The 26,408-nt window shown below is 44.3% G+C and overlaps 1 protein-coding gene across 1 annotated transcript in view; it reads left to right on the top strand.

Moving 5' to 3' along the window:
• Positions 1 to 3,752: 3,752 nt before the first annotated feature.
• LOC132835049 (fatty acid-binding protein, intestinal-like) overlaps positions 3,753 to 26,408 on the top strand; it is a 52,461-nt gene continuing 29,805 nt past the window's right edge. The window contains exons 1-3 of the mRNA XM_060854309.1: positions 3,753 to 3,854; positions 8,243 to 8,343; positions 12,165 to 12,337. Of these exons, the coding sequence (XP_060710292.1) occupies positions 8,277 to 8,343; positions 12,165 to 12,337 (240 nt within the window). The 5' untranslated portion in view covers positions 3,753 to 3,854; positions 8,243 to 8,276. The remainder of the gene's footprint in view (positions 3,855 to 8,242; positions 8,344 to 12,164; positions 12,338 to 26,408) is intronic.

The following is a 26,408-nucleotide window of genomic DNA, read 5'->3' as shown; positions in this document are numbered from 1 at the left end:
CATCTCCATCACCCCTCCCCCAAGTCCCTCCTCCCTACCTTTTATCTTAGCCTGCTGGACACACTTTCCTCATTCCTGATGAAGGGCTTGTGCCCGAAACATTGAATTTCTTGTTCCTTGGATGCTGCCTGACCTGCTGCGCTTTAACCAGCAACACATTTTCGGCTCTGATCTCATCTCAGCCTCAACTCCACTTTTCTGGTCTGTTCTCCTCAACTCTTTGACCCATTACCATTTCAAAATCTGTCTATCTCCTCCTGAAATTTATTCGGTGTTGTGGCATCCACCGCACTCTGAGGTGATGGTTGCCACAGATTCATGACCTGATTCGGGGAGGGTGGGGGCACCCTCTCTACATCTACTTTGTCAATCTTCTTTCAACTTATTGAGGTCAATGTAGAAGATGTTGCTACCTAGTTCATTGTAGAGTGAGCTGAGCCTGCCCAAGACTTAGCAACTATCTGAGCTGATATTTATGGCAGAATTTTGTGATTTTTGAACATTTTTCTACATAAGCTTCAATAATCATTTGGTAGGCTGCAAAGAACTAAGTTTTGAAGATGTTTCCTGATAGAATATACAAATAAATCATTATTTCCCCTCCCCTTACAACTGAGATGAAGCTCTCCCTAATGTTGTGTTGGATGGTTATTGCGCAGAATCTTCCAAAACCATTGAATAATGTAGGCAATGACAAGTCATTTAGAAAATGACAAATGGAAAGACTGCAAGAAATAAGATTCTTCAACCTGCAACCAAGTCGAGAGTGGTACCTGCTGGCTCGAGCTCACTGCTTGGTCCTCTCACATCTTGCTCCATCTTCAACAGCAGTCTTTAACATTCTCAGGGTATACTCTATGGATGATGACTGCCTACAGTCGCCATCCATAGGCATTGGCATTGGACACGTACCAGCCTCACCACATCCTTGTGGTATATCTCATTTACAATACAGTGCTGCACTTCAATGCTGCATTTTAGAGTGTACCAATATTTGCCTTTGTAATGCTGCTTCAAGGACACATTGCATGCAGAGACACCCATGGATTGAACAAGAAGCATCTTGGAGCTCCTCATCTGTGCTCTCAGCTCTCACTAATTTGTGTCCACTTAGATATTCGCAGTAGTTCTATCTTGCCTTGCCTGTTCGCACATTGCTACCTCATTCAGGCTCGCACTGTTTTGTCCCACCTTATATTGTGATGCAGATACAAATCCAAGTAATTTGTCATGAGTTGTCAGCAGTCATCAATCAAGGGCAGTGGATTGGAGTGGGTGGAGGGAGATGCGAATGTGAGGATATGGGACATTGGCTATGGAAGGTAGGTAGATCGGGCAGCAACAATCCTACAGCATTCACTGTCCTGCTCCATTTGGGCAATGATGCTCATGCGGCATTCATCGGAATGATGTTTTGTTATTGACCCTTTGTCAAGGGTGTATGAAGAGGCATTCCATGGCTTTCCTTGTCAGAGTGCTTCATGTCCCACTGTATGGAAGGTTCTAGACCATCAGTTATAGAACATAAACATTACAATGCTCTTCAGGTCCTTCCGCCCTCAATTTTGCACCAACCTGTGGAACCAATCTGAAGCCTACCTATCCTACACTGTTCCATTATCATCCATATGTCTATCCAATGACCATTTAAATACCCCTAAAGTTGCTGAGTCTGCTACTGTTTCAGGAAGGGCATTTCATGCCCCTACTACTCTCTAAGTAAAGAATCCATCTCTGACATCTGTCCTATATCTAGCACTCCTCAATTTAAGGCTGTGTCCCCTCATGCTATGTATCACCATCGGAGGAAAAAGGCTCTCACTTTCCATCCTAGTATGAATTCTCATCTGACTGAGGACCTGTTCAGGTTCTAATATTCCCCTCACACAGTCAGTGCAATCGTGACCAATGGATCCAGCAACAGCAGAGCTCATTGTCACTGTGGCCATGCTGCTCAGAAGGAGGAATTGAGGAGGAACAAATGCACCACAAGCTTAGGACCGTCAGCCTTTCAGTGACTGCCAAACTGCTTTACCTGATCAAGGGCAATGCTCCGAAAGCCTGTGATTATATACAAACCTGTTAGACTATGACCTGGTGCCATCTGACCTTTGACCTTGTCCACACCAGTCCAACATCAGCACCTCCTCATCATTCCTTAGGTGAGTAAGATGCAGCAACACCACATATTGAAGATGACTTGGAACACTGTCACTGAACTATGCCAACTGCTGGTGAAGGGCCTGAGACCCCAAGGAATGGGTGGCCCTTCCTGGTGGGTTGTCAAGGTGACAGCTGAGTTGAACCTTCATGTAACTGGTTCTTTCCAAGGACCCACTGGGGTCCTGTTTACAATCTCTCAATCATCAATGTTTCGATGCTTTTACCAATGCAATTTGTGTCACATCAGAGCACTTCATCTTGTTTTCCCATGACGAATTCACTGCAGCCTTGGCAGTAAGCCAAGGGAGTAGGGTATGACAGATAGAATGCACATCATTTTCAGTGTGCCATATCGTAAAGTGTTTGACTTAATAAACAGAAAGCATTCCATTTCATCAATGTACAAGTGATCTTTAATCACTAGTATCACATCATAGAGTCTGCATCAGGAACCCTGGAAGCTGCCACGAGCTTCCAACCTGAAACATTGACTTCCCAAAGCCGCTGATGCTGCTTGACCGGCTGTGCTTTATCCAGCTCCACACTTCACCAACTCTGACTTTCCAGCATCTGTAGTCTCCATGGTTGGTCTGTTCCTGTACTGCAGACCATGTTCTAGTATGTTCTAGTAGCAACCTGTTACACTCCCTCCCCAAGTCCTCAGAACAGTACCATAGTTCTTTTTATATTCACCCAGGCTTTGATTTAATATTTTGTTTGACAGAAAGTAATACTTTGACAGTATAGTCAAACATCAGGTTGGGGTTTGAACTGAAGTCTGTGGAGTGAGATTTTAAACCTGGTTCAAAGGTCTAGCACACTATTTAGTGAGACGCATCTAACACTTGGCAGTGCTACTCAATCCAGACAGCCTCACCCTAGTAACTGCTTCCCCATTACCTGCCTTTAGCAGTGAGATTCAGTCTCACAGTCTCTCACAGAAGAACTGCTTGATCCTTAGGATAAATGATGATTTAGAGAGCTGAGCATATTTTTGTTTTCTGGTTGGTTATTTGTTCAGCTCAAGGATTGCTGTTTGCTCTTTATAGGACCTTGCAGTGTCCATGTTGATTTTCATGTTTACCCACATCGTTGAAGTTTCAAAGTAACATGCTGACTTTGGGGTGTCCAGAGGAACTGGGACAGGTCTGTCCCTACACAGATTGCATACGTCCACTGTTGCTTGTTGGGAATGGGAGACAGGTAGCAGAGATTTTACACTGAAGTCAAACAACAACCTCGATACATCATACTGATTACAGCCCTTCCCTCTTGTCATGGAGAGCTGGGCTTTGCTGCATATTGTCAATGTTTCTGCTATCAGTGGGGGATCTGGCAAAGTCTGGGTTAATGAAATCAGTTAATCTCAACTTTTCATTTCTTACTTCAACATGCTGGTGAATAGCTTTGGGAGGGATTGATGGGTTCAAGTCTCGACAGCTCCACCTCTTAACAAAGCCCTCTCATACCTTTCTGTTAACAGGTATTGTTTTATTGAAAGAAACAAGCCAGTACTGGTGTAACTATTTTTTCTGATTTAGTCATCACAATTGCACATTGTAAATGCCCAAAGGCACAAGGGAGGCATGGATAAATCGAGTCGGATGTGACGATTTGCATACAGAGATCAGATATGCCAGAAGATTCACATTATCTCATAGTTCCCTGCAGAAGAAACAGCAGTAACTGAGGTAAGTGCTCTCTGTTTTAGAATTAATTCTCGCTCAGATGTTTGCTCCTCAAGAGTTGTCCATTTTTAGAAAAAGGTCACGTTTCATTGGGATCAATCCAGCCTGTAAGAGCCATTTGCCAGTCATACCAGGCAGACAAAGTGAAGCTCTCATTGTTAGTAAGATTGCAGTTGGTTTTCTGAAATACTAGCCGACTGGTCTTGTGCAAAGCGTTCTCAAAAGGTAACAGGAGAAGTATTCAATCGGTACCTCTCTTTCCAGAGTATAGCCAGTAACTCCAGATGGTTGAGCAATGTGATTAGCTGCGGCTGTACATCTTAAACAGAACAGCCAAGGTTGACAATGGGCAGTTAAAGAACATGCCACTTTTCTGCAACCTGAGCAATTGTCCCTGCACAATTCCTTTATCAGTAACTCACACAGTTGTAGTACATTGCAGAAGGAGGTCACTCTGCCCCAGCTCTGGAGTGAGCACTATGATTAAGTGCCATTCTCCTGTCTTTTCCCCATTCTTTTGTTCCTATTTAATAATTATTCAATGCTTTCTTCACTGCCTCAAATGACTTGGCTTTTACCATGGAAGTGCATTCCAGAACCAAACAATTCATGCGAGAAGGGATTTTACCACATTACCATTGCCACATTTTTCCAAATTCAGTGGTGACCTACTCCAAGGCTCCTCTTTTTTGGTTTATGCTTTTGGTGCCAATATTCCCTTTACCACTGAGATGGTATGGCTGACTTAATTCCCTCACAACTTGGCGTGGGACAGCTCAGGGGCTGAGCTCAATGAGGATTCAAACCAAGGAAATCAGAGCTCTGGCACACAAGCGCGCACACACACATAGGTACACACACACAGACATGCACACACAGACACACACACAGACACGTGCACACACAGACACGTGCACACACACACAGACACAATTTAGCCACGATTGTGTAATAAGTTGTAAATTTATTAGATATTGCTTCACAGGCAATGCTTTGCTGATATTGGTCCAAGCTACCCAGATGCATTTTAAAAAACCTTCAATCTTTCACCAAGTCCTGGGGCATTTTGATTGTACTGAGTACCATGCTCTGATCACAAATAGTATTTACCAGAAAAAGACACTCTGTTCTATTGAGCAGAGAGAATCCAGTCAATTGACTCAAATCCTCACTTGGCAACATCGATATAGTTCAGTCAGGCGTTTCCGCTTAGTCATTGCGATTTACAGATGCAGTAGAAAGCCCTGCCCCGGCCGACAGTTGATGTGAATTAAATGAATGAGTGAATTAATTAATTAAACTCAAGTATTATATTTTGTCATTCTGAATTGAATATAATTTCCTGTGTCACAATGAGGTCAAAACAGAAAGCACACCCAATATTAAAAGCAATGAAGTCTACACTTAGCTAGTTAATGCACTGTTTTAAATGAATTGCTGAATAAGCCTTGAGATCAGAATTAGTTTTGCTAGGACATTTTAATTTCAGAGAGGGGATAAATAGAAAATAAAATTTAACACTCGGGAAGAAAACAATCCTTGAGGTATGGAATAACTTCTAAATTACACACTAAATCAGAAGCTGGACAAGTACACTTCAGTAAACAGTTGAGAGTACAGTAGATGATGTTACTGCTTGGAGGAGAAAGTGAGGACTGCAGATGCTGGAGATCAGAGCTGAAAATGTGTTGATGGAAAAGCGCAGCAGGTCAGGCAGCATCCAAAGAGCAGGAGAAACGACGTTTCGGACATGAGCCCTTTTTCAGGAAGGGCTCATGATGTTACTGCTTTCCAAGAGAGGACAGGGCCAGTTTGTTTTTGCGATAGATATGTCACAGCCAGGAATTTTCATTCCAGAGTAGGAAAGTATGTTTGAACCTCAATCTCATTCAAAAGGTGAAAGAGGTTTAACTGCAAAAGGTCAAGGAACAGCTGGTAGAAGATTTTACAGGATTCCATAAATCCAAGGCAAAGCCTAGAACAGAACTTAAACTTCCTGAATTGGAACAAGAAATTTATTTCATTCTATCAATGAGGTGGAAAGCTGCCACTAGCTATACTAGAGGAAATGCTTACCACTGTTCCCTATATTGAAGAGAATTCAGATTGCAAATGACAACAGCTTTGAGGCAAAACGCGAGTCAAGAGGAAGCAAGAGAACAGTTTATCCCACTTGAAACAACTGAAGTATCTGCAACTTAATTAATTCAAATTGTAACAAAGCAGAGTGAGCAAAGAGTCATGACAAATTAAATCACACATTGAATACGAGGTGACTCCAAGGAGATGAGATCAAGCAGTTCTGATCCCGGGCCAGACAGGCAGCTTGTAATAAATCTGGCGAGGGGCCAGTAACATTTCCTTCCAGCAGAGAAAGTGTGACATCTAGTGAACTTGCGAAGAGAATAAAGGTCCCATGGTTTTGAACAAAGAATAATAAGCTTTACTATATAACATTACAACAATAATACAATCTATAGACCACATACAACTCATACTCTAACAACCTGTTGATAATAGAGAAAATTGCAGCAATTATTGAAACTGTAACAGTCAGTTTTTCCAAATGTGTCCTCTTAATTTATCATGTTCATTGTGTGTGTTGCAAGTTGAACCAATTCAGTTGTAGATGCTTCCATTGTTTTGAGTGGGATAAACTGTTCAGGCACTTCACTTGATGAAAGAGGAGTACTTTGAAAGCTTATGACTTCAAATAAACCTGTTGGACTATAACCTGGTGGTGGGCGACTCCTGAATTTAATTTGATTAGATGCACTACAGCAACTCACTCAGATTCCTTCAACAGCACCATCCAAACCCATGACCATTACCACCGAAAAGGACAAGGGTAGCAGACACTTGGGAAGACTAGCACCATTCAAGCCACTCACCATCTTCACTTGGAAATATATCACAATTTCTTCACTGTTGCTGGGTCAAAACCTTGGAACAACTTCCTTAATGGAATTGTAAGTGCACTGCAATTATTCAAGAAAGCAGCTCACCACCACCTTCTCAAGGATAACTAACCATGGACCACAAATTCTGACCCACCTCCAACAAGCAAATAGAAAACCCAAGCTTGAGCTTTGATTTTCACATCCCTCAAAGGCCTTCAGAATTCCTTAGTAAGGGCATCATCGAATCTTTACAGTGTGGAAGTAGGCCATTTGGCCCATCAAGTCTACACTGACCCTCTGAAGAGCATCCCTCCCAGATTCACCCTGTACCTTATCCCTGTAACCCTGCATTGACCATGACTAACATACCTAGTCTGCACATCCCAGGACACTTGGGCAAATTAACGTGGCCAATCCATCCTAACCTGCACATCTTTGGATTTGGGAGGAAACTGGAGCTCCCGGAGGAAACCCATACAGATATGGAGAGAATGCACAAACTCTACTTCCGAGGGCGAAATCAAACCCAGGACCTGGTGCAGTCAGGCAGCAGTGCTAAGCATTATGCTGCCCCTAGAATATTTTCATCCTATGATATCATTTTAGAAATGTTCAAATATAAAACATGTTTAAAGCTCACTTGTAACTTTAAAGTTTTATTGATTGAGGCAGCTTGAAGAGTAACTGGGTGATATTTTTCAGGAACTAACTGAACATTGTGAGACCAAAGTCTTGTCCTTAAGTACATCAGTAGGATCAGTGATTTAAATGATATAAAAGCCATCATTATCATCAATGAGAATAAATGAAATTGCATTGTGACATCCAGTGGACATTACAATTGGCTGAGAATTAAAATCCAATTAAAACTCCAAGGAGTGAGTTAACGACATCAAAGGAAGCCATTTTGTGTCAGGCTATAAACTGGATCCGATATCTTAAATTTCACAATGTGCCTGAACTGAAGCCGACCTGTGAAGAGATTCTCTAATGCTGTGTCTTTTTCCAACCAGGGATGGATGCTTAGGGTGAAGAGACATTGAAAAGGTTAAAATTGTTCTCCTTGGAACAGTGAGAAGCTTGAAGGGTAGGGTAGTAGAGGGTTCAAAATAATGAGAGTTTCTGATCAGTTAGTGATAGAAATCTCTTCCCTCAGTTGAATGGATCAATAGCCAGTAGATTTAAAACTATTGAGTTCCAGAGGAGCGATGAGGTGAATTGTTTTTTCGATCTGTGACTTGTTAGAACCTCGAAATGTGATGGAAACTGATTCCAGATTTTGAAAGGGAATTGTATACAAACTTGATGATAAGGAACTTACTAAATGATGAACAAGAGGCAGTGATCAGGGATGGAGTGCATTTGCTCTTTCAAAGAACCAGTAGATGCAAGACCGACTGAATGGCCATCTTCAGTGCTGTAAAATTTTGAAACGTTATCTCTACCTGAACTTCATCATAAACACATCTCATCTGTAACTTCTTTCACCAGGTCACTAGTAGGAAGTAACACAAACGATTTAGCAATGGCATTCGATGGAGTTTGGCAAGTGTCTGAAAATCATAACTTTGAAGCTTTCCTCATTGCCTTGGGTAAGTCAGCCATTGTTGAGCTTAAAGAAGTGTTCAATTGAATGCTAATGAGTTAATGTTAACCCAAGGTTAATTTGTAGCGAGTTACAGAACTTCCCCACCTTGATTCAGAGCTGCACAACATCTTGCACACTGCAGCCTTGCTGGCTGCCTGTTCGATGATGTACTCAATCATTCTTCCTCTTCCCCACTCCATCCACTCTCCCTAATGAAATGGTGCCTCCAATGAGTTTCACATATCAGAACCAGAAGCATCTCTCTGTCTTCTCTGGATTAAGAAGGGCTCATTACCCAGCGATCAATGAAACAAAACCATGCATGTTCTCATGGTGGAATATCAATGATGCCGCAGTGATGTCACTGGATGAGTAGTGCAAAGGTCTAGCCTAATGATTTAGGTTCTGGATCAGTGGTGCTGGAAGAGCACAGCAGTTCAGGCAGCATCCAAAGTGCAGCGAAATCGACGTTTCGGGCAAAAGCCTTTCATGATGAAGGGCCTTTGCCCGAAATGTCGATTTCGCTGTACTTTGGATGCTGCCTGAACTGCTGTGCTCTTCCAGCACCACTGATCCAGAATCTGGTTTCTAGCATCTGCAGTCATTGTTTTTACCACCTTAATGATTTAGGGACATGGGTTCAACTCCCACCATGGCAGCTGGGGGAGTTTCAGAAGATGTGTGAGGAATAGGCTAAATAATTATAGGCTAGTCAGTCTGACCTAGGTGCTCAGCAAATTCCTGGAACTGATATTGAGAGAGAAGATTAACTGTTACTTGGAGATGCACAATTTAATCAGGGATAGTCAGCATGGTTTTGTTCTGGGAAGATCATGTCTGGCTAACTCAGTTGAGTTTTCTGAGGAAGTAGCGAGCTACTTGATGAGGGTGCTATAGTGGATGCTGCCTCCATGGATTTTAGTAAGGCATTTGTCAAGGTCCAACATGGCAGACTGGTCAAAAAACTCAAAGCCTGTGGGTTTCAAAGGGAATATGGTGAGTTGGCTCAGTGACAGGAAACAAAGGGCGATGATTGACAAATATTCTTCTCAATAGGGCTTGATATTGGATCTCTTGCTGTTTGGGGTTTGTATTAATGAGTTAGGTTTTATTGTGGACAGCATGACTAGGAAATTGCAGGGATTACAAAAATTAGCTGTGTAGTTGATGGCGAAGAGCATGGCTGTGGACAATAGGATGACGTAAATGGTTTGGTTGAGTGGGTGGAGGAGTGGCAAATGTAGTTCAATCCCAAGAAGTGTGAGGTATTCCCTTGGGCAGGGCAATCAAAGCAAGGGAATATACAATAAATTAAATGGGAGGTTATTAAAGGGTATAGACGATATGAGAAGCTTTGGAGTGCATGTCCACAGATTTGTGATGGTGACACAGCAAGTAGAGAAGGTGTTAATTATGATATACAGGATGTCTTTATTCATCAAATAAGGTATTGAACACAAAAACAGGGATGTAATGTTGAAGTGTGCAGACACTGATTAGGCCAAGGGAGTCATGGTGACTCATTGCCTAGCAGTGCTGCTTCACAGTATCAGGAACCTGGATTTGACTCCAACCTGGGGCAACTGTCTACGTGAAATTGCATATTCTCCCCATATCTGCATTCCCCATCGTGTCAAGATGGATTAGCATGTGCGGAGAAATGCGAGGTTACAGGGATAGGGTAGGGGGTTGGGCCTGAGTGGGATGCTCTTTTGAGGGACTTGATGGGCCAAATGGCCTGCTTCCACACTTGAAGGACTTCTATGATTCTATGACCAGCTGCAGTCTGTGTACAGTTCTGGTGACCACATTAAGGAAATGGTGTAATTGTTCTGGAGGGAGCACAAAGAAAATTTACAACAATGTTGTCAAGGCTTGGAAATTGCAGGTTTTTGGAAGTTGGTCTGGCTAGGGTTGTTTTTCTTTCAACAGAAGAGGCTGAGGGGTCTCTCCGTTGAGATGTAAAAATGAGGGACACAAATGATGAGGGGCTAAGATAGAGCAAACAGGGAAGATTTCCTTTTCCTTATAGAGAGGTCAGTCACTGTGGGGAGAAATTTAAGAATGATGAGAGGGCACATGCAGAAAAAGGCTTCACTCAGAGGGTGGTGGGTGGCTGGAATTCATTGGCCGGTTTAGTAGTCGCAACATACATGAGTACTTGCAGCATACATGGTGGAAGATATCCCCATGTGTAATGGTGCCATCCGTGTTGATACTCTGACTCATCTTGCAGCGGATGCTGTGGCAGGGTTGTATGGAGTTGTTGTCCTGAAGGCAGGGCAATTTGCTATGAATCATGATCTGTTTAAGGTTTGGTGGTTGATTCAAGGCGAAAAGTGGGAGCAAAGGGAACGTCGTAGTGAGGTGCTCGTCCTCATCAATAATGTACTGCAGATAGCAAAGAACATGGCTTGATCATTCTGCTCCCAGGAAGTACTGGACAACCAAGGGTATCCTGTCTGTTGCAGCCTGTGTGTCTCCTGAGGAGGTTATTACGGTTTCTCATTGTGGCACTTCGCAGCCTGCAACACCTTATCAATGAGGATGAGCACCTTGCCAAGACCTTCCACCTCTCACCGGCACACGCATCCTCCACACATATCCCATCACACTCACTTTAACCAAGCGCGCGCGCGCGCACACACACACACACACACACACAGTCACCTGCACGCACACCCACATGCACACTCAATCTGACGCTCCTACATGCGCACACATGTAACTTATCGGGTGAATTTGTTTTTGCAGATTTACATTTTATTTTGCTCAAAAACTGCATGAATCCATGTCAAACACTATAAAGCTAGATAGGGGATTTGTCAGTCTGACGGAGCATTGGGACACAGACAGACTTCACACCTTTCGTTTATAAAGCTGAGCTATCTTGAGAATGTAATTTAAAAGAATATCTGGGATTTACAGAAACCAGTGTATCCCATTATAAAAGATGAAAGTTTTAATCTAAGATGGTTTACTGGATCACATCTCCAAGACACTGACTCCTTTGTCTATAAAGTCTGTGAGCATGATCTTAACCTCCACAACCACCTGATGAAGGAGCAGCGCTCCGAAAGCTAGTGCTTTCAAGTAAACCTGTTGGACTATAATCTGGTGTGTGTTTTTTAATTTTCTTTTTAATTGCTCCACCATTGGTGGCCATTCCTTCAGTTGCCCAGGCTCCACATTCTGAAACTCCAGAAATACTCCTTTAAAATTTTCCTTCGACTAGCTCTTTGACCAAGCATTTGATCATCTGTTCTGGAATCATCTGATGATGACTGCTGTAATTGTAATGTTGCATAAAAAGAGGCTAGCATGTTTTAAAATGTCAACGCTGCTGTATAGCGGCCTGAAAGGGTTAATATTTGCCTGTGATAAGTATGACCCACTGTGATAATGTCATGGGGACTTGGTCAGAATAAAGAAAGAGCTGGCAGGAGACGTATCTGTGGTTAGTGTGTTCCTCACAGTCTGTAATATTGCAGGTCATAATCATGAACCATACTGCAATTAACTCCACATTGTTCATTTAACAAGTTAGACCAGCGAGGTGCTACCCACACGCATATTGAACCACTTTGGGCTTGAAGGAAACCACACACAACAAAAGGTGCTATACAATGCAAGTTGTTCTTGTATCCTTATTTCATGGTTTTCTAACTGATGAGAACAGACAGTGTGTGTGTGGATCTAACATCCACAATCACATTGCAGAGGTTAGGTTTGTATCATTGCAGACTAAACATCATGGGCCCATCAGGTTGTGGGTTAGGCTGCCACTTGTGAATAACAATCTTCCTCCTGGTTTTGTGTTAACAGGTATACCTGTGAATCAGAGAAAGTTGGCAATGGATGATAACCTGGAAATGGAAATAAAGCAGCAAGGAAACAAATTCACAGTAGTGGAGAAAAGTTGCTTTGGCACCAAGTCTTCAGAATGGTCTTTGGATGAAGAATTTGAAAATACTCTTGCTAATGGGAGTCAGGTGAAGGTATTACACGATTAATGCATTTCTCACTTCTCTGACTTAGAACCATAGAAATGTTACAGCACATGAGGCCATTCAGCTCATCAAGCCTGAACCAGCTGAATAAACTGTAATCCAACTTTCTAGAACCTTGCCTGTAGCCTTGCAGGTTCCAGCAGTTCAGGGCCAGATCGAGGTTCCTTTGAAATGAGTTGGAGATTTCCATCTCAAGCAGCAAACTTGAGGACAACACGGTGGCACAGTGGTTAGCACTGCTGCCTCACAGCGCCAGAGACCCGGGTTCAATTCCTGCCTCAGGCGACTGACTGTGTGGAGTTTGTACGTTCGCCCAGTGTCTTCGTGGGTGTGCTCCGGTTTCCTTCCACAGTCCAAAGATGTGCAAGTTGCCCATAGTGTTAAATATTGGGTGGGTGGCGGGTTGGTGTGAACATGTTGGGCCGAAGGGCCTGTTTCTACACTATAAGTAATCCAATCTAAAAATCAAGCCAGATGCCCATAGACAGCTACCTACTCTTCCCCCCAGCCCCCAACGCAAAAGGTTAAAATAATTTTCTTCTACCAATCAGCGTAAAACTGTGCTCCCTGGACATTGACCTGTCCACTAGAGAAACCGATCTTCCCTGCCCACTCTATCCAAGCTCCTGATTATTTTGTGCAGCTCAACTAAATAGCCCCTCAGCCTCCTCTGTTCTATGGAAAATGACCCCAGCTTGTCCAATCTTACTCAATAACTACAATTTTCAATCTTGACAGCCTTCTTGCAAATACCCTATGTGCGCTGTCTACAGCAATTATTTATTTCCTTTATTGTTGTGACCAGAACTGTGCAGCAAACTCCAGCAGTGACCTAACCAGTATCTTCGAGAGTTCCAGCATTGCATCCCTGCAATACCATTCCTGATGAAGGGCTTATGCCCGAAACATCAAATTTCCTGTTCCTTGGATGCTGCCTGACCTGCTGCGCTTTTCCAGCAACATATTTTCAGCTGCAATACCTTGGCTAATAAAAAGCAGCATTACCTATGCCTTCTTTACCAATTTGTCTATCTGTCCAGCTACCTTTAGAGACCAGTGGACTGACACTCCAAGGTCTTTAATTTCCCCAAACCCTCTTAATATCCTTCCAATTTACTGTATTCTGAGGAAGCATCACTGGACCGAAATGTTAATTCTGACTTCTCATCACAGATGCCGTCACATCTGCTAAGCGTTTCCAGTAACTTCTGTTTTTTTGTTTCTGTATACTCCCTTGCTTTATTTGCCCTTCCAAAATAAATTTACACCACAGTTTTCTCCAGTTTGAATATGAATTATTGCGTTTCCACTCACTCAGCCAAACGACTGATATAATTCCGTGTTTGACAGCCATTCTCTTCACTATCAACTATTCAGCTACATTTCTCAAATTGTATCTCCTACATTCAGTCTGAATCATTAATATATATCACAAACAGCAAGGAACCCAATACTGACCTGTGGAGCACCATTTTCCCATTCACAAAAACATCTATTGACTAATTCCTTTTGTTTGCTGTCACTAAGCCAATTTTGGATCCAATTCACTAATGTTCTCCTGTATCCAACTGGCCTTTCATTTTTCTAACCAGTCTGCCATGCGGAACTTTATGAAATACTGAAATCCATGTAGTCAACATTCACTGCACTACCCTCATCGAGCCTCCTTGTTATTGCCTCATAGCAGCATGACAGCTCGGTGGTTAGCGTCAGGGACTTGGGTTCGATTCTAGTCTCGGGTGACTGTCTGTTTGGAGTTTGCACATACTCCCCCTGTCTGCCATGGGTTTCCTTCCACAGTCCAAAAGTGGGCACATGAGGTGGATTGACCATGCTAAATTGTCCATCGTGTCCAGGGATGTGTAAATTCAGTGGATTAGCTGTGGGAAATGCAGGATTGCAGGGATAGACTAGGGAGATGAGTCTGGGTGAGATGCTGTATGGAGAGTTGATGTTAACTTGTTGGGCCAAATGGCCTGTTTCCACACTGTAGGGACACTATAGAAGAGCTAAATTAGATTGGTAAGACACGGCTTTCCCTTAACAAAACCTCACTATCACCAATTAATCTGTGCATCTCCAAGTAATAGTTGTCCTATCTTATAGCATCGAATCCAGTAATGTATCCAACAATGAGATGAGATGGATTGCTCTATAGTTATTTGGCCTCTCCCTTTATGAATAATGGTACAACATTTGCAGACCTCCAATCCCCTGGTACCTGGAGATAGTGAGGATTGGAAAACTATCCTCCGGGCATCCTGTATGCCCTCATTGGCTTCCTTTAGCAGCCAAAGATACAATTCAACTGTCCCTGTTGATTTATCCATTTTAAGGTGGTCAGTCCCTTCAGTACTTTCCTTCTCATTATATTTACTTTAACTAATATTTCACATTCTTCCTCTTTAATTTGAATGTCTGCATCATCCCTGTCCTTTGTGAGAACAAAAAGAAAATATTCATTTGGAATCCTCACTCCATCTTTTGCATCTATGTACCTGTTACAGTGCACACCCCTGATAAGACCACCCCTTTTTTCAGTCATCAAACCTTTGCTTAACTTTGCTCACCAACATTTTCTCATATTCTGCCTTTACTTTCTCACTCCTCTACACTCTATTTTTGATACTCCTCATAGCTTCCTAAAACATTTCTTTATTTGAGATTGTCACGAGCTTGATCTTTCTGCTTTTTCTTATCCTGTCTGCTTCTGGATAATCGGGGCACTCTAAACTTGGCAGTAGCACCCTCTTCCATTTTGGGGACATGTCTGCATTGTGTCGGCAGAATTATTTGTTCAATGTCTCTCACTGATTTCATGGAATCCCTACACTGTGGAAGCAGCCCATTCAGCCCTCTGAAGATCATCCCACCCGCACCCACCTCATCCCCCTAACCCTGCATTTCCTATGGCTAACCCACCTAGCCTGCACACATTGCATGGGCGGCACAGTGCTGCCTCACAGCGCCAGGGTCCCAGGTTCAATTCCAGCCTTGGGCGACTGTCAGTATGGCATTTGCACATTCTTCCCGTGTCTGCGTGGGTTTCGTCCGGGTGCTCTGGTTTCCTCCCACATTCCAAAGATGTGCAGGTTAGATGAACTGGCCATGCTAAATTGCCCATTGTGTTAGATGCATTAGTCAGAGGGTGGGTTACTCTTCGGAGGGTCGGTGTGGACTTGTTGGGCCGAAGGGCCTGTTTCCCTACTGTAGGAAATCTAATCTAATCCCCTGGACACTGTGAGGCAACTTAGTACAGCCAACCAAACGAACCAGCACATTTTTAAATTATTGAGAGGAAACCCACGCAGACATTAGATTAGATTAGACTTACAGTGTGGAAACAGGCCCTTCGGCCCAACAAGTCCACACCGACCCGCCAAAGCGCAACCCACCCATACCCCTACATTCACCCCCTACCTAACACTACGGGCAATTTAGCTTGGCCAATTCACCTAACCCGCACATCTTTGTGACATGGGATGTACATGCAAACTCCACACATACACAAGGGTGGAATCAAACCCAGGTCCCTCGTGCTGGGAGGCAGGTGTGCTAACTACTGAGCCACCATGCCACTTGGACTTGCCAGTGGTTTTCCTTCAAGTAGGTGTAATCATTTGCCAAATCATCCCCCAGCTTTGTAAACGTTTTCTTTTCTCAGTTTAGAACTTTTATTCCAATTCTATTTGTGTCCCTTTCCATAGTGATGCTAAATCTAAGTGCATTATGATCACTATCTCCAAAATGGTCACCTGCCCAGTTTCACCTCCTAAAACTAAATATAGGATTGCAGCTCCCCGCTCCCCTGTGCTCTCCCCAACCCCTGCCTCCCAATCCACCCACTAGACATTTTATGTGCTGGTGATAAAAGTTCACTTGAATGCAATTCAACAATCCTGTGCCCTCTATGCCTTCCATACTGATTGTAATCTGGTTGATGTTTGGGTTTGAAGTCCCCAACTGTTAATACCCTTTTGACTTGCACAGAGAAATGTGCGATACTTTTGCTCCTCTAAAACTTTCCCAGTATTTGAGGCCTGTAAGGAACTAGATAATGAAGTGAATATAACTAAGGGGAAAGTAGGCAGGAAGTGGAGGATGAATGCAGAGGGACGAGTGGTCTGAGGTGTATTTGTTTTAATGCAACAAGTATAGTAGGTAAGGTAGATGAACTTAGGGCTTGGATTAATACTGGGAGTATGATGTTATTGCTATTACTGAGACTTGGTTGAGGGATGGGCATGATTAGTAACGAAATATCCCAGGATGCTTCAGGTGGGATAGAAAGGGAGGAAAAAGGGGTGGAGGAACTGCATTACTGGTCAGAGGATATCATAGCCGTGCTGAAAGAGGGCACTATGGAGGACTTGAACAGTGAGTCAATATGAGCAGAGCTCAGAAATAGGAAGGGTGTGGTAACAATGTTAGGGCTGTACTATAGGCCTCCCATCAGCGAATGTAAAATAGAGGTACAAATATAAAGAGAAATCATAGAAAGATATAAGAACAACAGGGTGGTGGTGATGGGAGATTTTCATTTTCCCAACATTGACTGGGATTCACTTTGTGCTAGAGGTCTGGATGGGGCAGAATTTGTAAGGAGCATCCAGGAGAGTATTCAAGAGCAGTATGTAAATAGTCCAACTCGGGAAGGGGCCATACTGGACTGGTGTTAGGAAATAAGCCCAGCCAAGTGGTTGAAGTTTCAATGGGGGATTACTTTGGGAAGAGTGATCACAATTAGAATACTCACGGACGAAAATGAGAGTGATCCTAAAGGAAGAGTGCTAAATTGGTGGAAGACCAACTATAGCAAAATTTGGCAGGAGTTGGGGAGTGTGGTTTGGAAGCAGCAGTTTGAAGGGAAATCCACACTCGATATGTGGAAGGCTTTTAAAGAGAGGTTGCTTAGAGCTCAGGAGAGATATGTTCCTGTGAAAATGAAGGATCGAAATGGCAAGATTGGGAACCAGAGATGACAGGTGAAATTGTGAGACTAGCTAAGAGGAAAATGGATGCGTACATAAGATCTAGGCGACTGAAGACAGACGAAGCTTTGGAAGGATATTGGGAATGTAGGACCAATCTGAAATGAGGTATTAAGAGGGCTAAAAGGGGTCATGAGATATCCTTAGCAAGCAGGGCTAAGGAAAACCCCAAAGCTTTTTATTCATACATAAGGAGCAAGAGGATAACGAGGGAAAGGGTGGGCCCACTCAAGGACAAAGGAGAAAGATATGCATGGAGTCAGAGAAAATGGGTGAGATTCTTAATGAGTACTTTGCATCAGTATTCACCGAGGAGAGGGACATGATGGATGTTGAGGTTAAGTATAGATCTTTGATTATTCTAGGTCAAGTCAGCATAATGTGGGAGGAAATGTTGTGTACTATAAAAGGTATTATGGTGGACAAGTCCCCAGGTCCAAATGGAATCTATCCCAGGTTACTGAGGGAAGCGAGCGAGAAAATAGCTGAGGCCTTAACAGATACCTTTGCAGCAATCTTGAAAACAGGGGAGGTCCCAGAGGACTGAGAATTACTAATATCGTCCCCTTGTTTAAGAAGGGTAGTAGAGATAATCCAGGTAAATACAGACCTGTGAGCCTGATGTCAGTGGTAGGGAAGCTACTGGAGAAGATACTAAGGGATAGGATATATATCCGCTTGAAAGAAAATAGGCTTACCAGTGATAGGCAGCATGGTTTTGTGCAGGGTAGGTCATGTTTTACAAACCTAATTGAAATCTTTGAAGAGATGATAAAGTTGATTGATGAGGAAAGGGATGGAGATGCCATATACATGGACTTCATTAAGGCGTTTGATAAGGTTCCCCATGAGAGGCTGATGGAGAAGGTAAAGTCACATGAGGTCCGTGCTGTTCTAGCTAAATGGATAGAGAACCTGTTGGGTAACAGGAGACAGAGAGTAGTAGTGGAAGGGAGCTTCTCAAAATGGAGACCTGTGATCAGTGGTGTCCCACAGGGATCCGTGCTGGGAACACTGTTGTTTGTGATATACATAAATGATCTGGAGGAAGGCGTAGGTTGCCTTGTTAGCAAGTTTGCAGATGACACTATGATTGGTGGAGTAGCAGATAATGAAGGGAACTGTCAGAGAATACATCAGAATATAGATAGATTGGAGAGTTGGGCAGAGAAATGGCAGATGGAGTTTAATCCGGACAAATGCGAGGTGATGCATTTTGGAAGATGCAATTCAAGAGCGAACTATACAGTAAATGGAAAAGTCCTGTGGAGAATTGACGTACAGAGACATCTGGGTGTTCAGGTCCATTGTTCCCTGAAGATAGCAATGCAGGTCAGTAGAGTCATCAAGAAAGCATACGGCATGCTTTCCTTCATCAGACGGGGTATTGAGTACAAGAGTCGGCAGGTCATGGTGTAGTTGTATACGACCTTTGTTCGGCCACATTTGGAATACCGTGTACAGTTCTGGTCACCACATTACCAAAAGGTTGTGGATGCTTTGCAGAGGGTGCAGATGATGTTCACCAGGATGTTGCCTGGTATGTAGGGTGCTGAGCTATGAAGAGAGGTTGTATAGATTAGAATTATTTTCATTAGAAAGACAGAATTTGAGGGGGGACCTGATTGAGGCCTACAAAATCGTAAGAGGTGTAGACAGGGTGGATAGCAAGAAACTTTTTCCCGACAGTGGGGGATTCAATTACTAGGGGTCACGAGTTCAAAGTGAAAGGCAAATGTTTAGGGGAGATATACAAGGAAAGTTGTTCACACAAAGAGTGTTTATCTCCCATTTTGCCCCTCTTTAAGCCAAGCTAATGTTATCACAATGGCATTTGTTTAACTGTGCCCTGGGCTCATTGGCTTTATTGACTATGCACCTTGAGTTTTCATATGTACTTTTACATACAGCCACATTTCTGCATTGTACATTTTTAAATTTCTGCTTCCTCTGCCTTTCAAAGTCACTCGTTAAGTTTCTGTCTCCAATTCCCTGCTCTGAATTTGCCCACAGATTCCCATTTCTCTGCTGTTCTAGTTTAAAGACTCTTCAACATGACTAGCCAATCTGCTTGTGAGGACATTTGTTCCACCTTCCGTAGAATTGGTCCAAAACCCTCAGAAATCCGAAGCCTGCCCTCATGTGGCAACTTTCCAACTGTACATTCAATCACTCTTTCTCCTATTTCTGTGCTCACCAGCGCGTAGAACTGGGAGTAATCGCAAGACTACTGCTTTTGAGGCCCTGCCTTGAAATCTCCTACCTAACTCCCTGAATTCTGCTTTCAGTATTTCATCTTCATTCCTACCTGAGTTGCAGGTACCAGCATGGATCAGAACCTTTGGCTGAACAGTCTTCCCCAGAAGAATATCTTACAGCTGCTCCATAACAACCTTTACCCTTATACCAAGGAAGCAACATATTATCCTGGAGTCACACTGGTGGTGACAGAAACAACTATGCAATCCTCTATCACTATCGCCCTTCGATTCTTTTTCCTCTGTCCCTTGTACAGCTGAGCTGTCTGAGGGACCACAGACTTGGCTTTGGCTGAACTTTCCTGAGGAATTTTATGTGGCACGGTAGTTCAGTGGTTAGAACTGCAGCCTCACAGCACAGGGTCCCAAGTTCGATTCCAGCCTAGGGCAACTGTCTGTATGGAGTTTGCACATTCTCCCTGTGTTTGCGTGGTTTTCTTCCGGGTGCTCTGGTTTCCTCCCATAGTCCAAAGATGTGCAGGTTAGGTGAATTGGCCTAGCTAAAATTGTCCATAGTGTTAGGTGTGTTAGTCAGAGGAAAATGGGACTGTTCGGAGGGTTGGTGGGGACTTGTTGAGCCAAAGGGCCTGTTTCCACACTGTAGGGAATCTATCTAATCATCAATCTATCTTCCCTTTCCTCCCTTTATGGTCATCCTTCATTCTGAGTCCATAGGTGGGGATCCACAGATTCTCCCTCAGTTTCTTACCTATTCATTCTGCATGATTAAGAAATTAAGTCTTCAACAGGACCTGGCTTCGCCAGTGGATGCATGGGGAATACATCGTGAATGAAATTCAACTTGGAGAAATGTGAGGTGATCCATTTTAGTAAGTATGGTGAGGAGAGGCAGTACAAGCTGACTAGGACAATGTTAAAGCACAAAAATGTGATGCTGAAGACTTATTACAAAACATGTGAGATTTTTTAAATAGAGGTACAGAATGCGAAGGTTAGGAAGCTAGGCTACAATGCTTTCAAGCCTTCGCTCAGCTCTAGATGCCGTGTTCTGAAAAGCACATTTCAAAAAGAATTTGGAGAGGGTTTCTATTTACCAGATTTTCCAGAATGGTTCCAAGGAATTTCCAGTTAGACAGACAGCTGGTGAATCAAGGATTATCCACTTCAGAGTAGAGGAGAGAGGTAGATTTGACAGAGGTATTCAAAACTGTGAAGGGTTAAAACAAAGAAAATGAAACCATTTCTAGTGGGTTTAAGAGTTAGTGTTCAGTTGATTTGAGGTGATTAGTAAAAGGACCAGAGACGGCATGAGGAAAAACTCTTATTATCTAATGAATGGTTAGGATTTGGAAAGCACTGTCTGATACAGATTCAATCACAGCCTTCAACAAGGAACTGGATACATACAGTAGATGAAGGCGAAAACAAAGATGGAGGGAAATGGGAAAAGAATGGAAGTGCAATTAAACTGAGTCAATCTTTAGAAAAGCTGATGCAAACCCAATGGGCTGAATGGACTCGATGTTTGCTGGTTTGTCATATTATCTTTGGATCCTATCAGTCTAGGGTATGGTCATTGGCAGGTTTGTAGCTGGGGTAGGGGTTGTGGCTGCGGGATCAGCTGCATTCTATTGCCACATTGAAACTTTTCAACAGGAATTCCAAGCTGATTCCTCCCCTCTCCAAACTTGTTTGTTTATTGAACTGTAGATGCCATTCTAACACCCAAGCTGGTGTCCAGCTAAGATTAGGTACTTCAGACCAGACCCTGTGGTCAATTTTTTACTCTTTGAAAACTGGGATGGCTCGACAAGAAACATTTACCTGACAATTTATGGGGAGACAATGACATAATGACATTGATGCAGTGACCCAGATAATGTCCAGGGCACCTGGGGTTGAATCACACCGTGGCAAATGGTGAAGTTTGAATTTTGAAAAATCTAAAACTAAAAATCTAATGATGACCGTTAAATCATTGTCAATTGTTGTAACAGTCCATCTGATTCACTAATGGCCTTTACAAAGGATATCTGCCAACCTTACCTGGTCTGACTTACAGGACCACACAGAAACATAATAGCTACAAGAGCAAGTGAGAGGTTAGAATACTGCAGCAAGTAACACACCTCCTGACTCCCCTAAGCCTGTCCACCATCTACAAAGTACAAATCAGGAATGCCTTGGAATACTCCCAACTTGCCTCAATAACTGCAGTTCCAACAAGCTTGAAACTCAAGGAGCTTGAAACCATCTAGGCCAAAGCAGCCGCTTGATTGGCACATCTACAACCATCTATTATCTCAGTAACCCTGAGTAGCATCAGTGTGTACCATCTACAAGATGTACTGCAAGTATTGACCAAAGCTCCTGGGACAGCACCTTCCAAACCCACAGCTGCTTCCATCTAGAAGGACAAGGACAGCAGATACATGGGAATACCACCACCTGCAATTTTCCCTCCAAGTCACTCATTATCCTGACTTGGAAATATATTGCTATTCCTTTAGTGTCGTGGATCAAAATCCTGGAATGCACACCTGAACAACAGTTCAAATCTAATTGCACCAAGTAAATTACAATGGTTTAGGAATCATAACCTTCTCAAGAGGTAATAGGGATGGGTAACAAATATTGGATGCCCACAGCTGTGAATGAATAAACAAACCAGTTTAAATTCTTCAAATGCACAAATGTACATGGCAGAATCCTGAAAAACTTGATCTATCTCACTAATTTTGGGAGAACTTTATGGGATGTCAATCAAAGCCTTTCTTAGTTAGGACCAAATAGTCATATTGTCCAACTAAGTCCCATATGTTAAGTTGAGATTCTCACAAGTGAGCGGTGAGAGGACTACTAACAAGGATTACCAGTCTTTATCAGGTCATTAATATTAACCTCACCTCATTAAAGTGCACTTTCCTACACTCCCTTCTGCTGGATAGAAACCAGATGCCAGGGATTGCTGATGGGAGTGTCAGAGTGATTTCCTGTTGAATCCAACCCATCACTTGCTCCACTGGACCTTTATCTTGGACAGCCAGAACCAACATTTCAGGCCACACTCCACGGGCAGTGGCTGCACACACCTCACGTCCACAGATGTTGACATTTGACGTGCGCTAGGCTCTCTGCATCATCCTGGCACAACTCTGATTCAGTTGCAACATGCTACTGCACTTTAATCTTGTACCCTATAGAGCACCATTGCCTCTCATTGCAATGCTACACTTTGTGCAGACACCCAGCTCTCCGATTGGATCAGACTGCACCCCAGGGCTGATCATGTCCTCTCTTAGCACTCACTCATTCACCTTCCCGGATGTTCACAGAACCTCTCTCTTGCCTTGACTTTGTACACACTGACCACCCCCCCCCCCCCCCCCCCCCCCCCCCCCCACCCACCCAACCCCACCCACCATCCCCCAGGCACAGCCTCAGTGTTTACAGTATTTCTATTCTGCCTTTTGTTCAGCATCGACAGAACACCTGTCAGCAGTCACCACTCAAGATGGTAAATGTGTGCTGTGTGGTTCCGTGATAGGTTAATCTCACACCTGCAGCATGTGCCAGCAGCCCATACAGCAAACCTGCTACATGTGCTACATGCAAACAGCCATATCTCAAAGTATAAGGAGAGTAGTCCTCAGTCAAGTCAAGGGAGACACTATTCAGTAACAGGCTGCTGGTACAGTTAGTCAAGGGCAGCCTCCAATGTCAGTTCAGGGGTTTGGCATTGTCAATCAGACACACCATATTCAGGGTCAGGGTCCCCTCCATGTGTGGTAAGATTCTGAATCTTGGGTAGCCCACTGCCCATGTTGCAAGCTGCTTTCACCTAGAAACTTCCATTCATATTTGTAGCTGGGATGCAGGCACCACTACCTGGCCCAGCTTCTATTGCTCTGCTCTTCCAGTTAAGAGTTAGCGCATTCATTTGGGTTTAGAATCACATGTAGGTCAGGCCAGGTAAGGATGGCAGATTCCCTTTCCTAAATGGTGAAACAGATGGGTTTTTACAACAATTGACTATGACTGCAACAGAGGAGCATCGGTTTTTGTGGATGCAAGCAAGAACTACAGGGAGAATGAGCAAACTGACCAAGGCATTACGGCGTAGGAGCCCTTCAGGTGAAGGGTTGAAAGGAATATCATCGTACTGAGAGATAGTATCAGTAGGGTAACAGGTTTTTTTGGATCTACTAAAACCCAGAAGGCTGTGTTGAATGGCCAATGTAAGGTGTAAGGAGACATCCTGTGGGATTCCTGAAGAAGGGCTTATGCCCGAAATGTCGATTCTCCTGCTCCTTTGATGCTGCCTGACCTGCTGTGCTTTTCCAGCAACACATTTTTAAGTCTGTGGGCTGGACAGACACTGAGAATGGGAGGAGACAGATTCAATTGTCAATGTGCTTAAAGCTACCAATGACATAGGTAGGCCCAGGAAAGGCCTGTCGAGGGAGTGTGGACACCTTGGAGCTATATGAAAAAGCAACAGCTCAAAGTTAATGGGTTTCTATATTGGCCCATGAGTTAAATTGGCAGAGGTCAATAAATCAGAGAGTGGTTTTCACTGGTATGTGAGAAATGGGCTTTAAATCATGGAAGACTTTAAGTCATGTTGACCATTGGGACCAGCAACCCGCTGAATTGTATACCTAATTGTAGTTGAAAATGTGTTGCTGGAAAAGCGCAGCAGGTCAGGCAGTATCCAAGGAGCAGGAGAATCGACGTTTCGGGCATGAGCCCTTCTTCAGGAATGAAGAGAGTGTGTCAAGCAGGCTAAGATAAAAGGTAGGGAGGATGGACTTGAGGGAGGGGCGTTGGAAATGCGATAGGTGGAAGGAGGTTAAGGTGAGGGTGATAGGCCGGAGTGGGGGTGGGGCGGAGAGGTCAGGAAGAAGATTGCAGGTTAGGAGGGCGCTGCTGAGTTCAAGGGATTTGACTGAGACAAGGTGGGGGGAGGGGAAATGAGGAAACTGGAGAAATCTGAGTTCATCCCTTGTGGTTGGAGGAAGATTAGGCGCTCTTCCTACAGCCATCATGTTGCTTTGTTCTGGCGATGGAGGAATCCAAGGATCTGCATGTCCTTGGTGGAGGGGGGTTGAAGTGTTGAGCCACGGGGTGGTTGGGTTGGTTGGTCCAGGTGTGCCAGAGGTGTTCTCTGAAACATTCTGCAAGTAGGCGGCCTGTCTCCCCAATATAGAGGAGGCCACATCGGGTGCAGTGGATGCAGTAAATGATGTGTGTGGAGGTGCAGGTGAATTTGTGACGGATATGGAAGGATCCCTTGGGGCCTTGGAGGGAAGTAAGGGGGGAGGTGTGGGCGCAAGTTTTGCATTTCTTGTGGTTTTAGGGGAAGGTGCCAGGAGTGGAGGTTGGGTTGGTGGGGGGTGTGGACCCGATGAGGGAGTCACGGAGGGAGTGGTCTTTTCGGAGCACTGATAGTAGAGGTGAGGGAATTATATCTCTGGTGGTGGGGTCCGTTTGGAGGTGACGGAAATGACGACGGATGATGTGATGTATCTGGAGGTTGTGGGGTGGTAGGTGAGAACCAGTGGATTCTGTCCTTGTGGCGATTGGAGGGGCGGGGCTCAAGGGCGAAGAAGCGAGAAGTGGAGGAGATGTGGTGGAGGGCATCGTCAATGACTTCTGGGGGGAATTGCGGTCTTTGAAGAAGGAAGCCATCTGTGTTGTATGGTATTGGAACTGGTCCTCCTGGGAGCAGATGCTGCGGAGACGAAGGAATTGGGAATAAGGGATGGCGTTTTTACAGGGGGCAGGGTGGGAGGAGGTGTAGTCTAGGTAGCTGTGGGAGTCGGTCGGTTTATAGTAAATTTCTGTGTTGATTTGGTCACCCGAGATAGAAATGGAAAGGTCTAGGAAGGGGAGGGAGGAGTCTGAGATGGTCCAGGTAAATTTGAGGTCGGGGTGGAAGGTGTTGGTAAAGTGGATGAACTGTTCAACCTCCTCGTGGGAGCACGAGGCAGCGCTGATACAGTCATCGATGTAGCGGAGGAAAAGGTGGGGGGGTGGTGCCAGTGTAGCTGCCAAAGATGGACTATTCCACATATCCTACGAAGAGGCAAGCATAGCTGGGGCCCATGCAGGTGCCCATGGCTACTCCTTTGGTTTGGAGGAAGTGGGAGGATTAGAAAGAGAAGTTGTTCAGGTGAGGACCAGTTCAGTCAGTCGAAGGAGGGTGTCAGTGGAAGGGTACTGGTTGGTACGGCGGGAAAGGAAGAAGCGGAGGGCTTTGAGTCCTTCATGATGGGGGATGGAGGTGTACAGGTAATGGATGTCCATGGTGAAGATAAGGCATTGTGGACCGGGAAAGCGAAAATCATGGAGGAGGTGGAGGTTGTGGGTGGTGTCCCAAACGTAGGTGGGGAGTTCTTGGACTAAGAGGGACAGGACCGTGTCAACTGTGCCCCATTGAACTCATCTCTTCAAGGGGATCTCCCATCCACCGCCTCCAACCTCAGTCCACAACCCCGCACCGCCCGTTTCTGCCTCCTGCCCAAAATCCACAAACCTGACTGCCCCAGCCGACCCATTATCTCAGCCTGCTCCTGCCCCACCGAACCCACCTCTACATAAGGGTCCTGTCCCCCTTAGTCCAAGAACTCCCCACCTACATTCGAGACACCACCCACAACCTCCACCTCCTCCATGATTTTCGCTTCCCCGGTCCCCAGTGCCTTATCTTCACCATGGACATCCAGTCCCTGTACACTTCCATCCCCCATCACGAAGGACTCAAAGCCCTCCGCTTCTTCCTTTCCCGCCGTACCAACCAGTACCCTTCCACTGACACCCTCCTTCGAATGACTGACCTGGTCCTCA

This window comes from Hemiscyllium ocellatum, chromosome 43 (assembly GCF_020745735.1).
Source record: "Hemiscyllium ocellatum isolate sHemOce1 chromosome 43, sHemOce1.pat.X.cur, whole genome shotgun sequence".
Lineage (NCBI taxonomy): Eukaryota > Metazoa > Chordata > Chondrichthyes > Orectolobiformes > Hemiscylliidae > Hemiscyllium > Hemiscyllium ocellatum.
The sequence above is the reverse complement of the archived record's forward strand: the minus strand, read 5'-3'. Positions and strand labels throughout refer to the sequence as shown.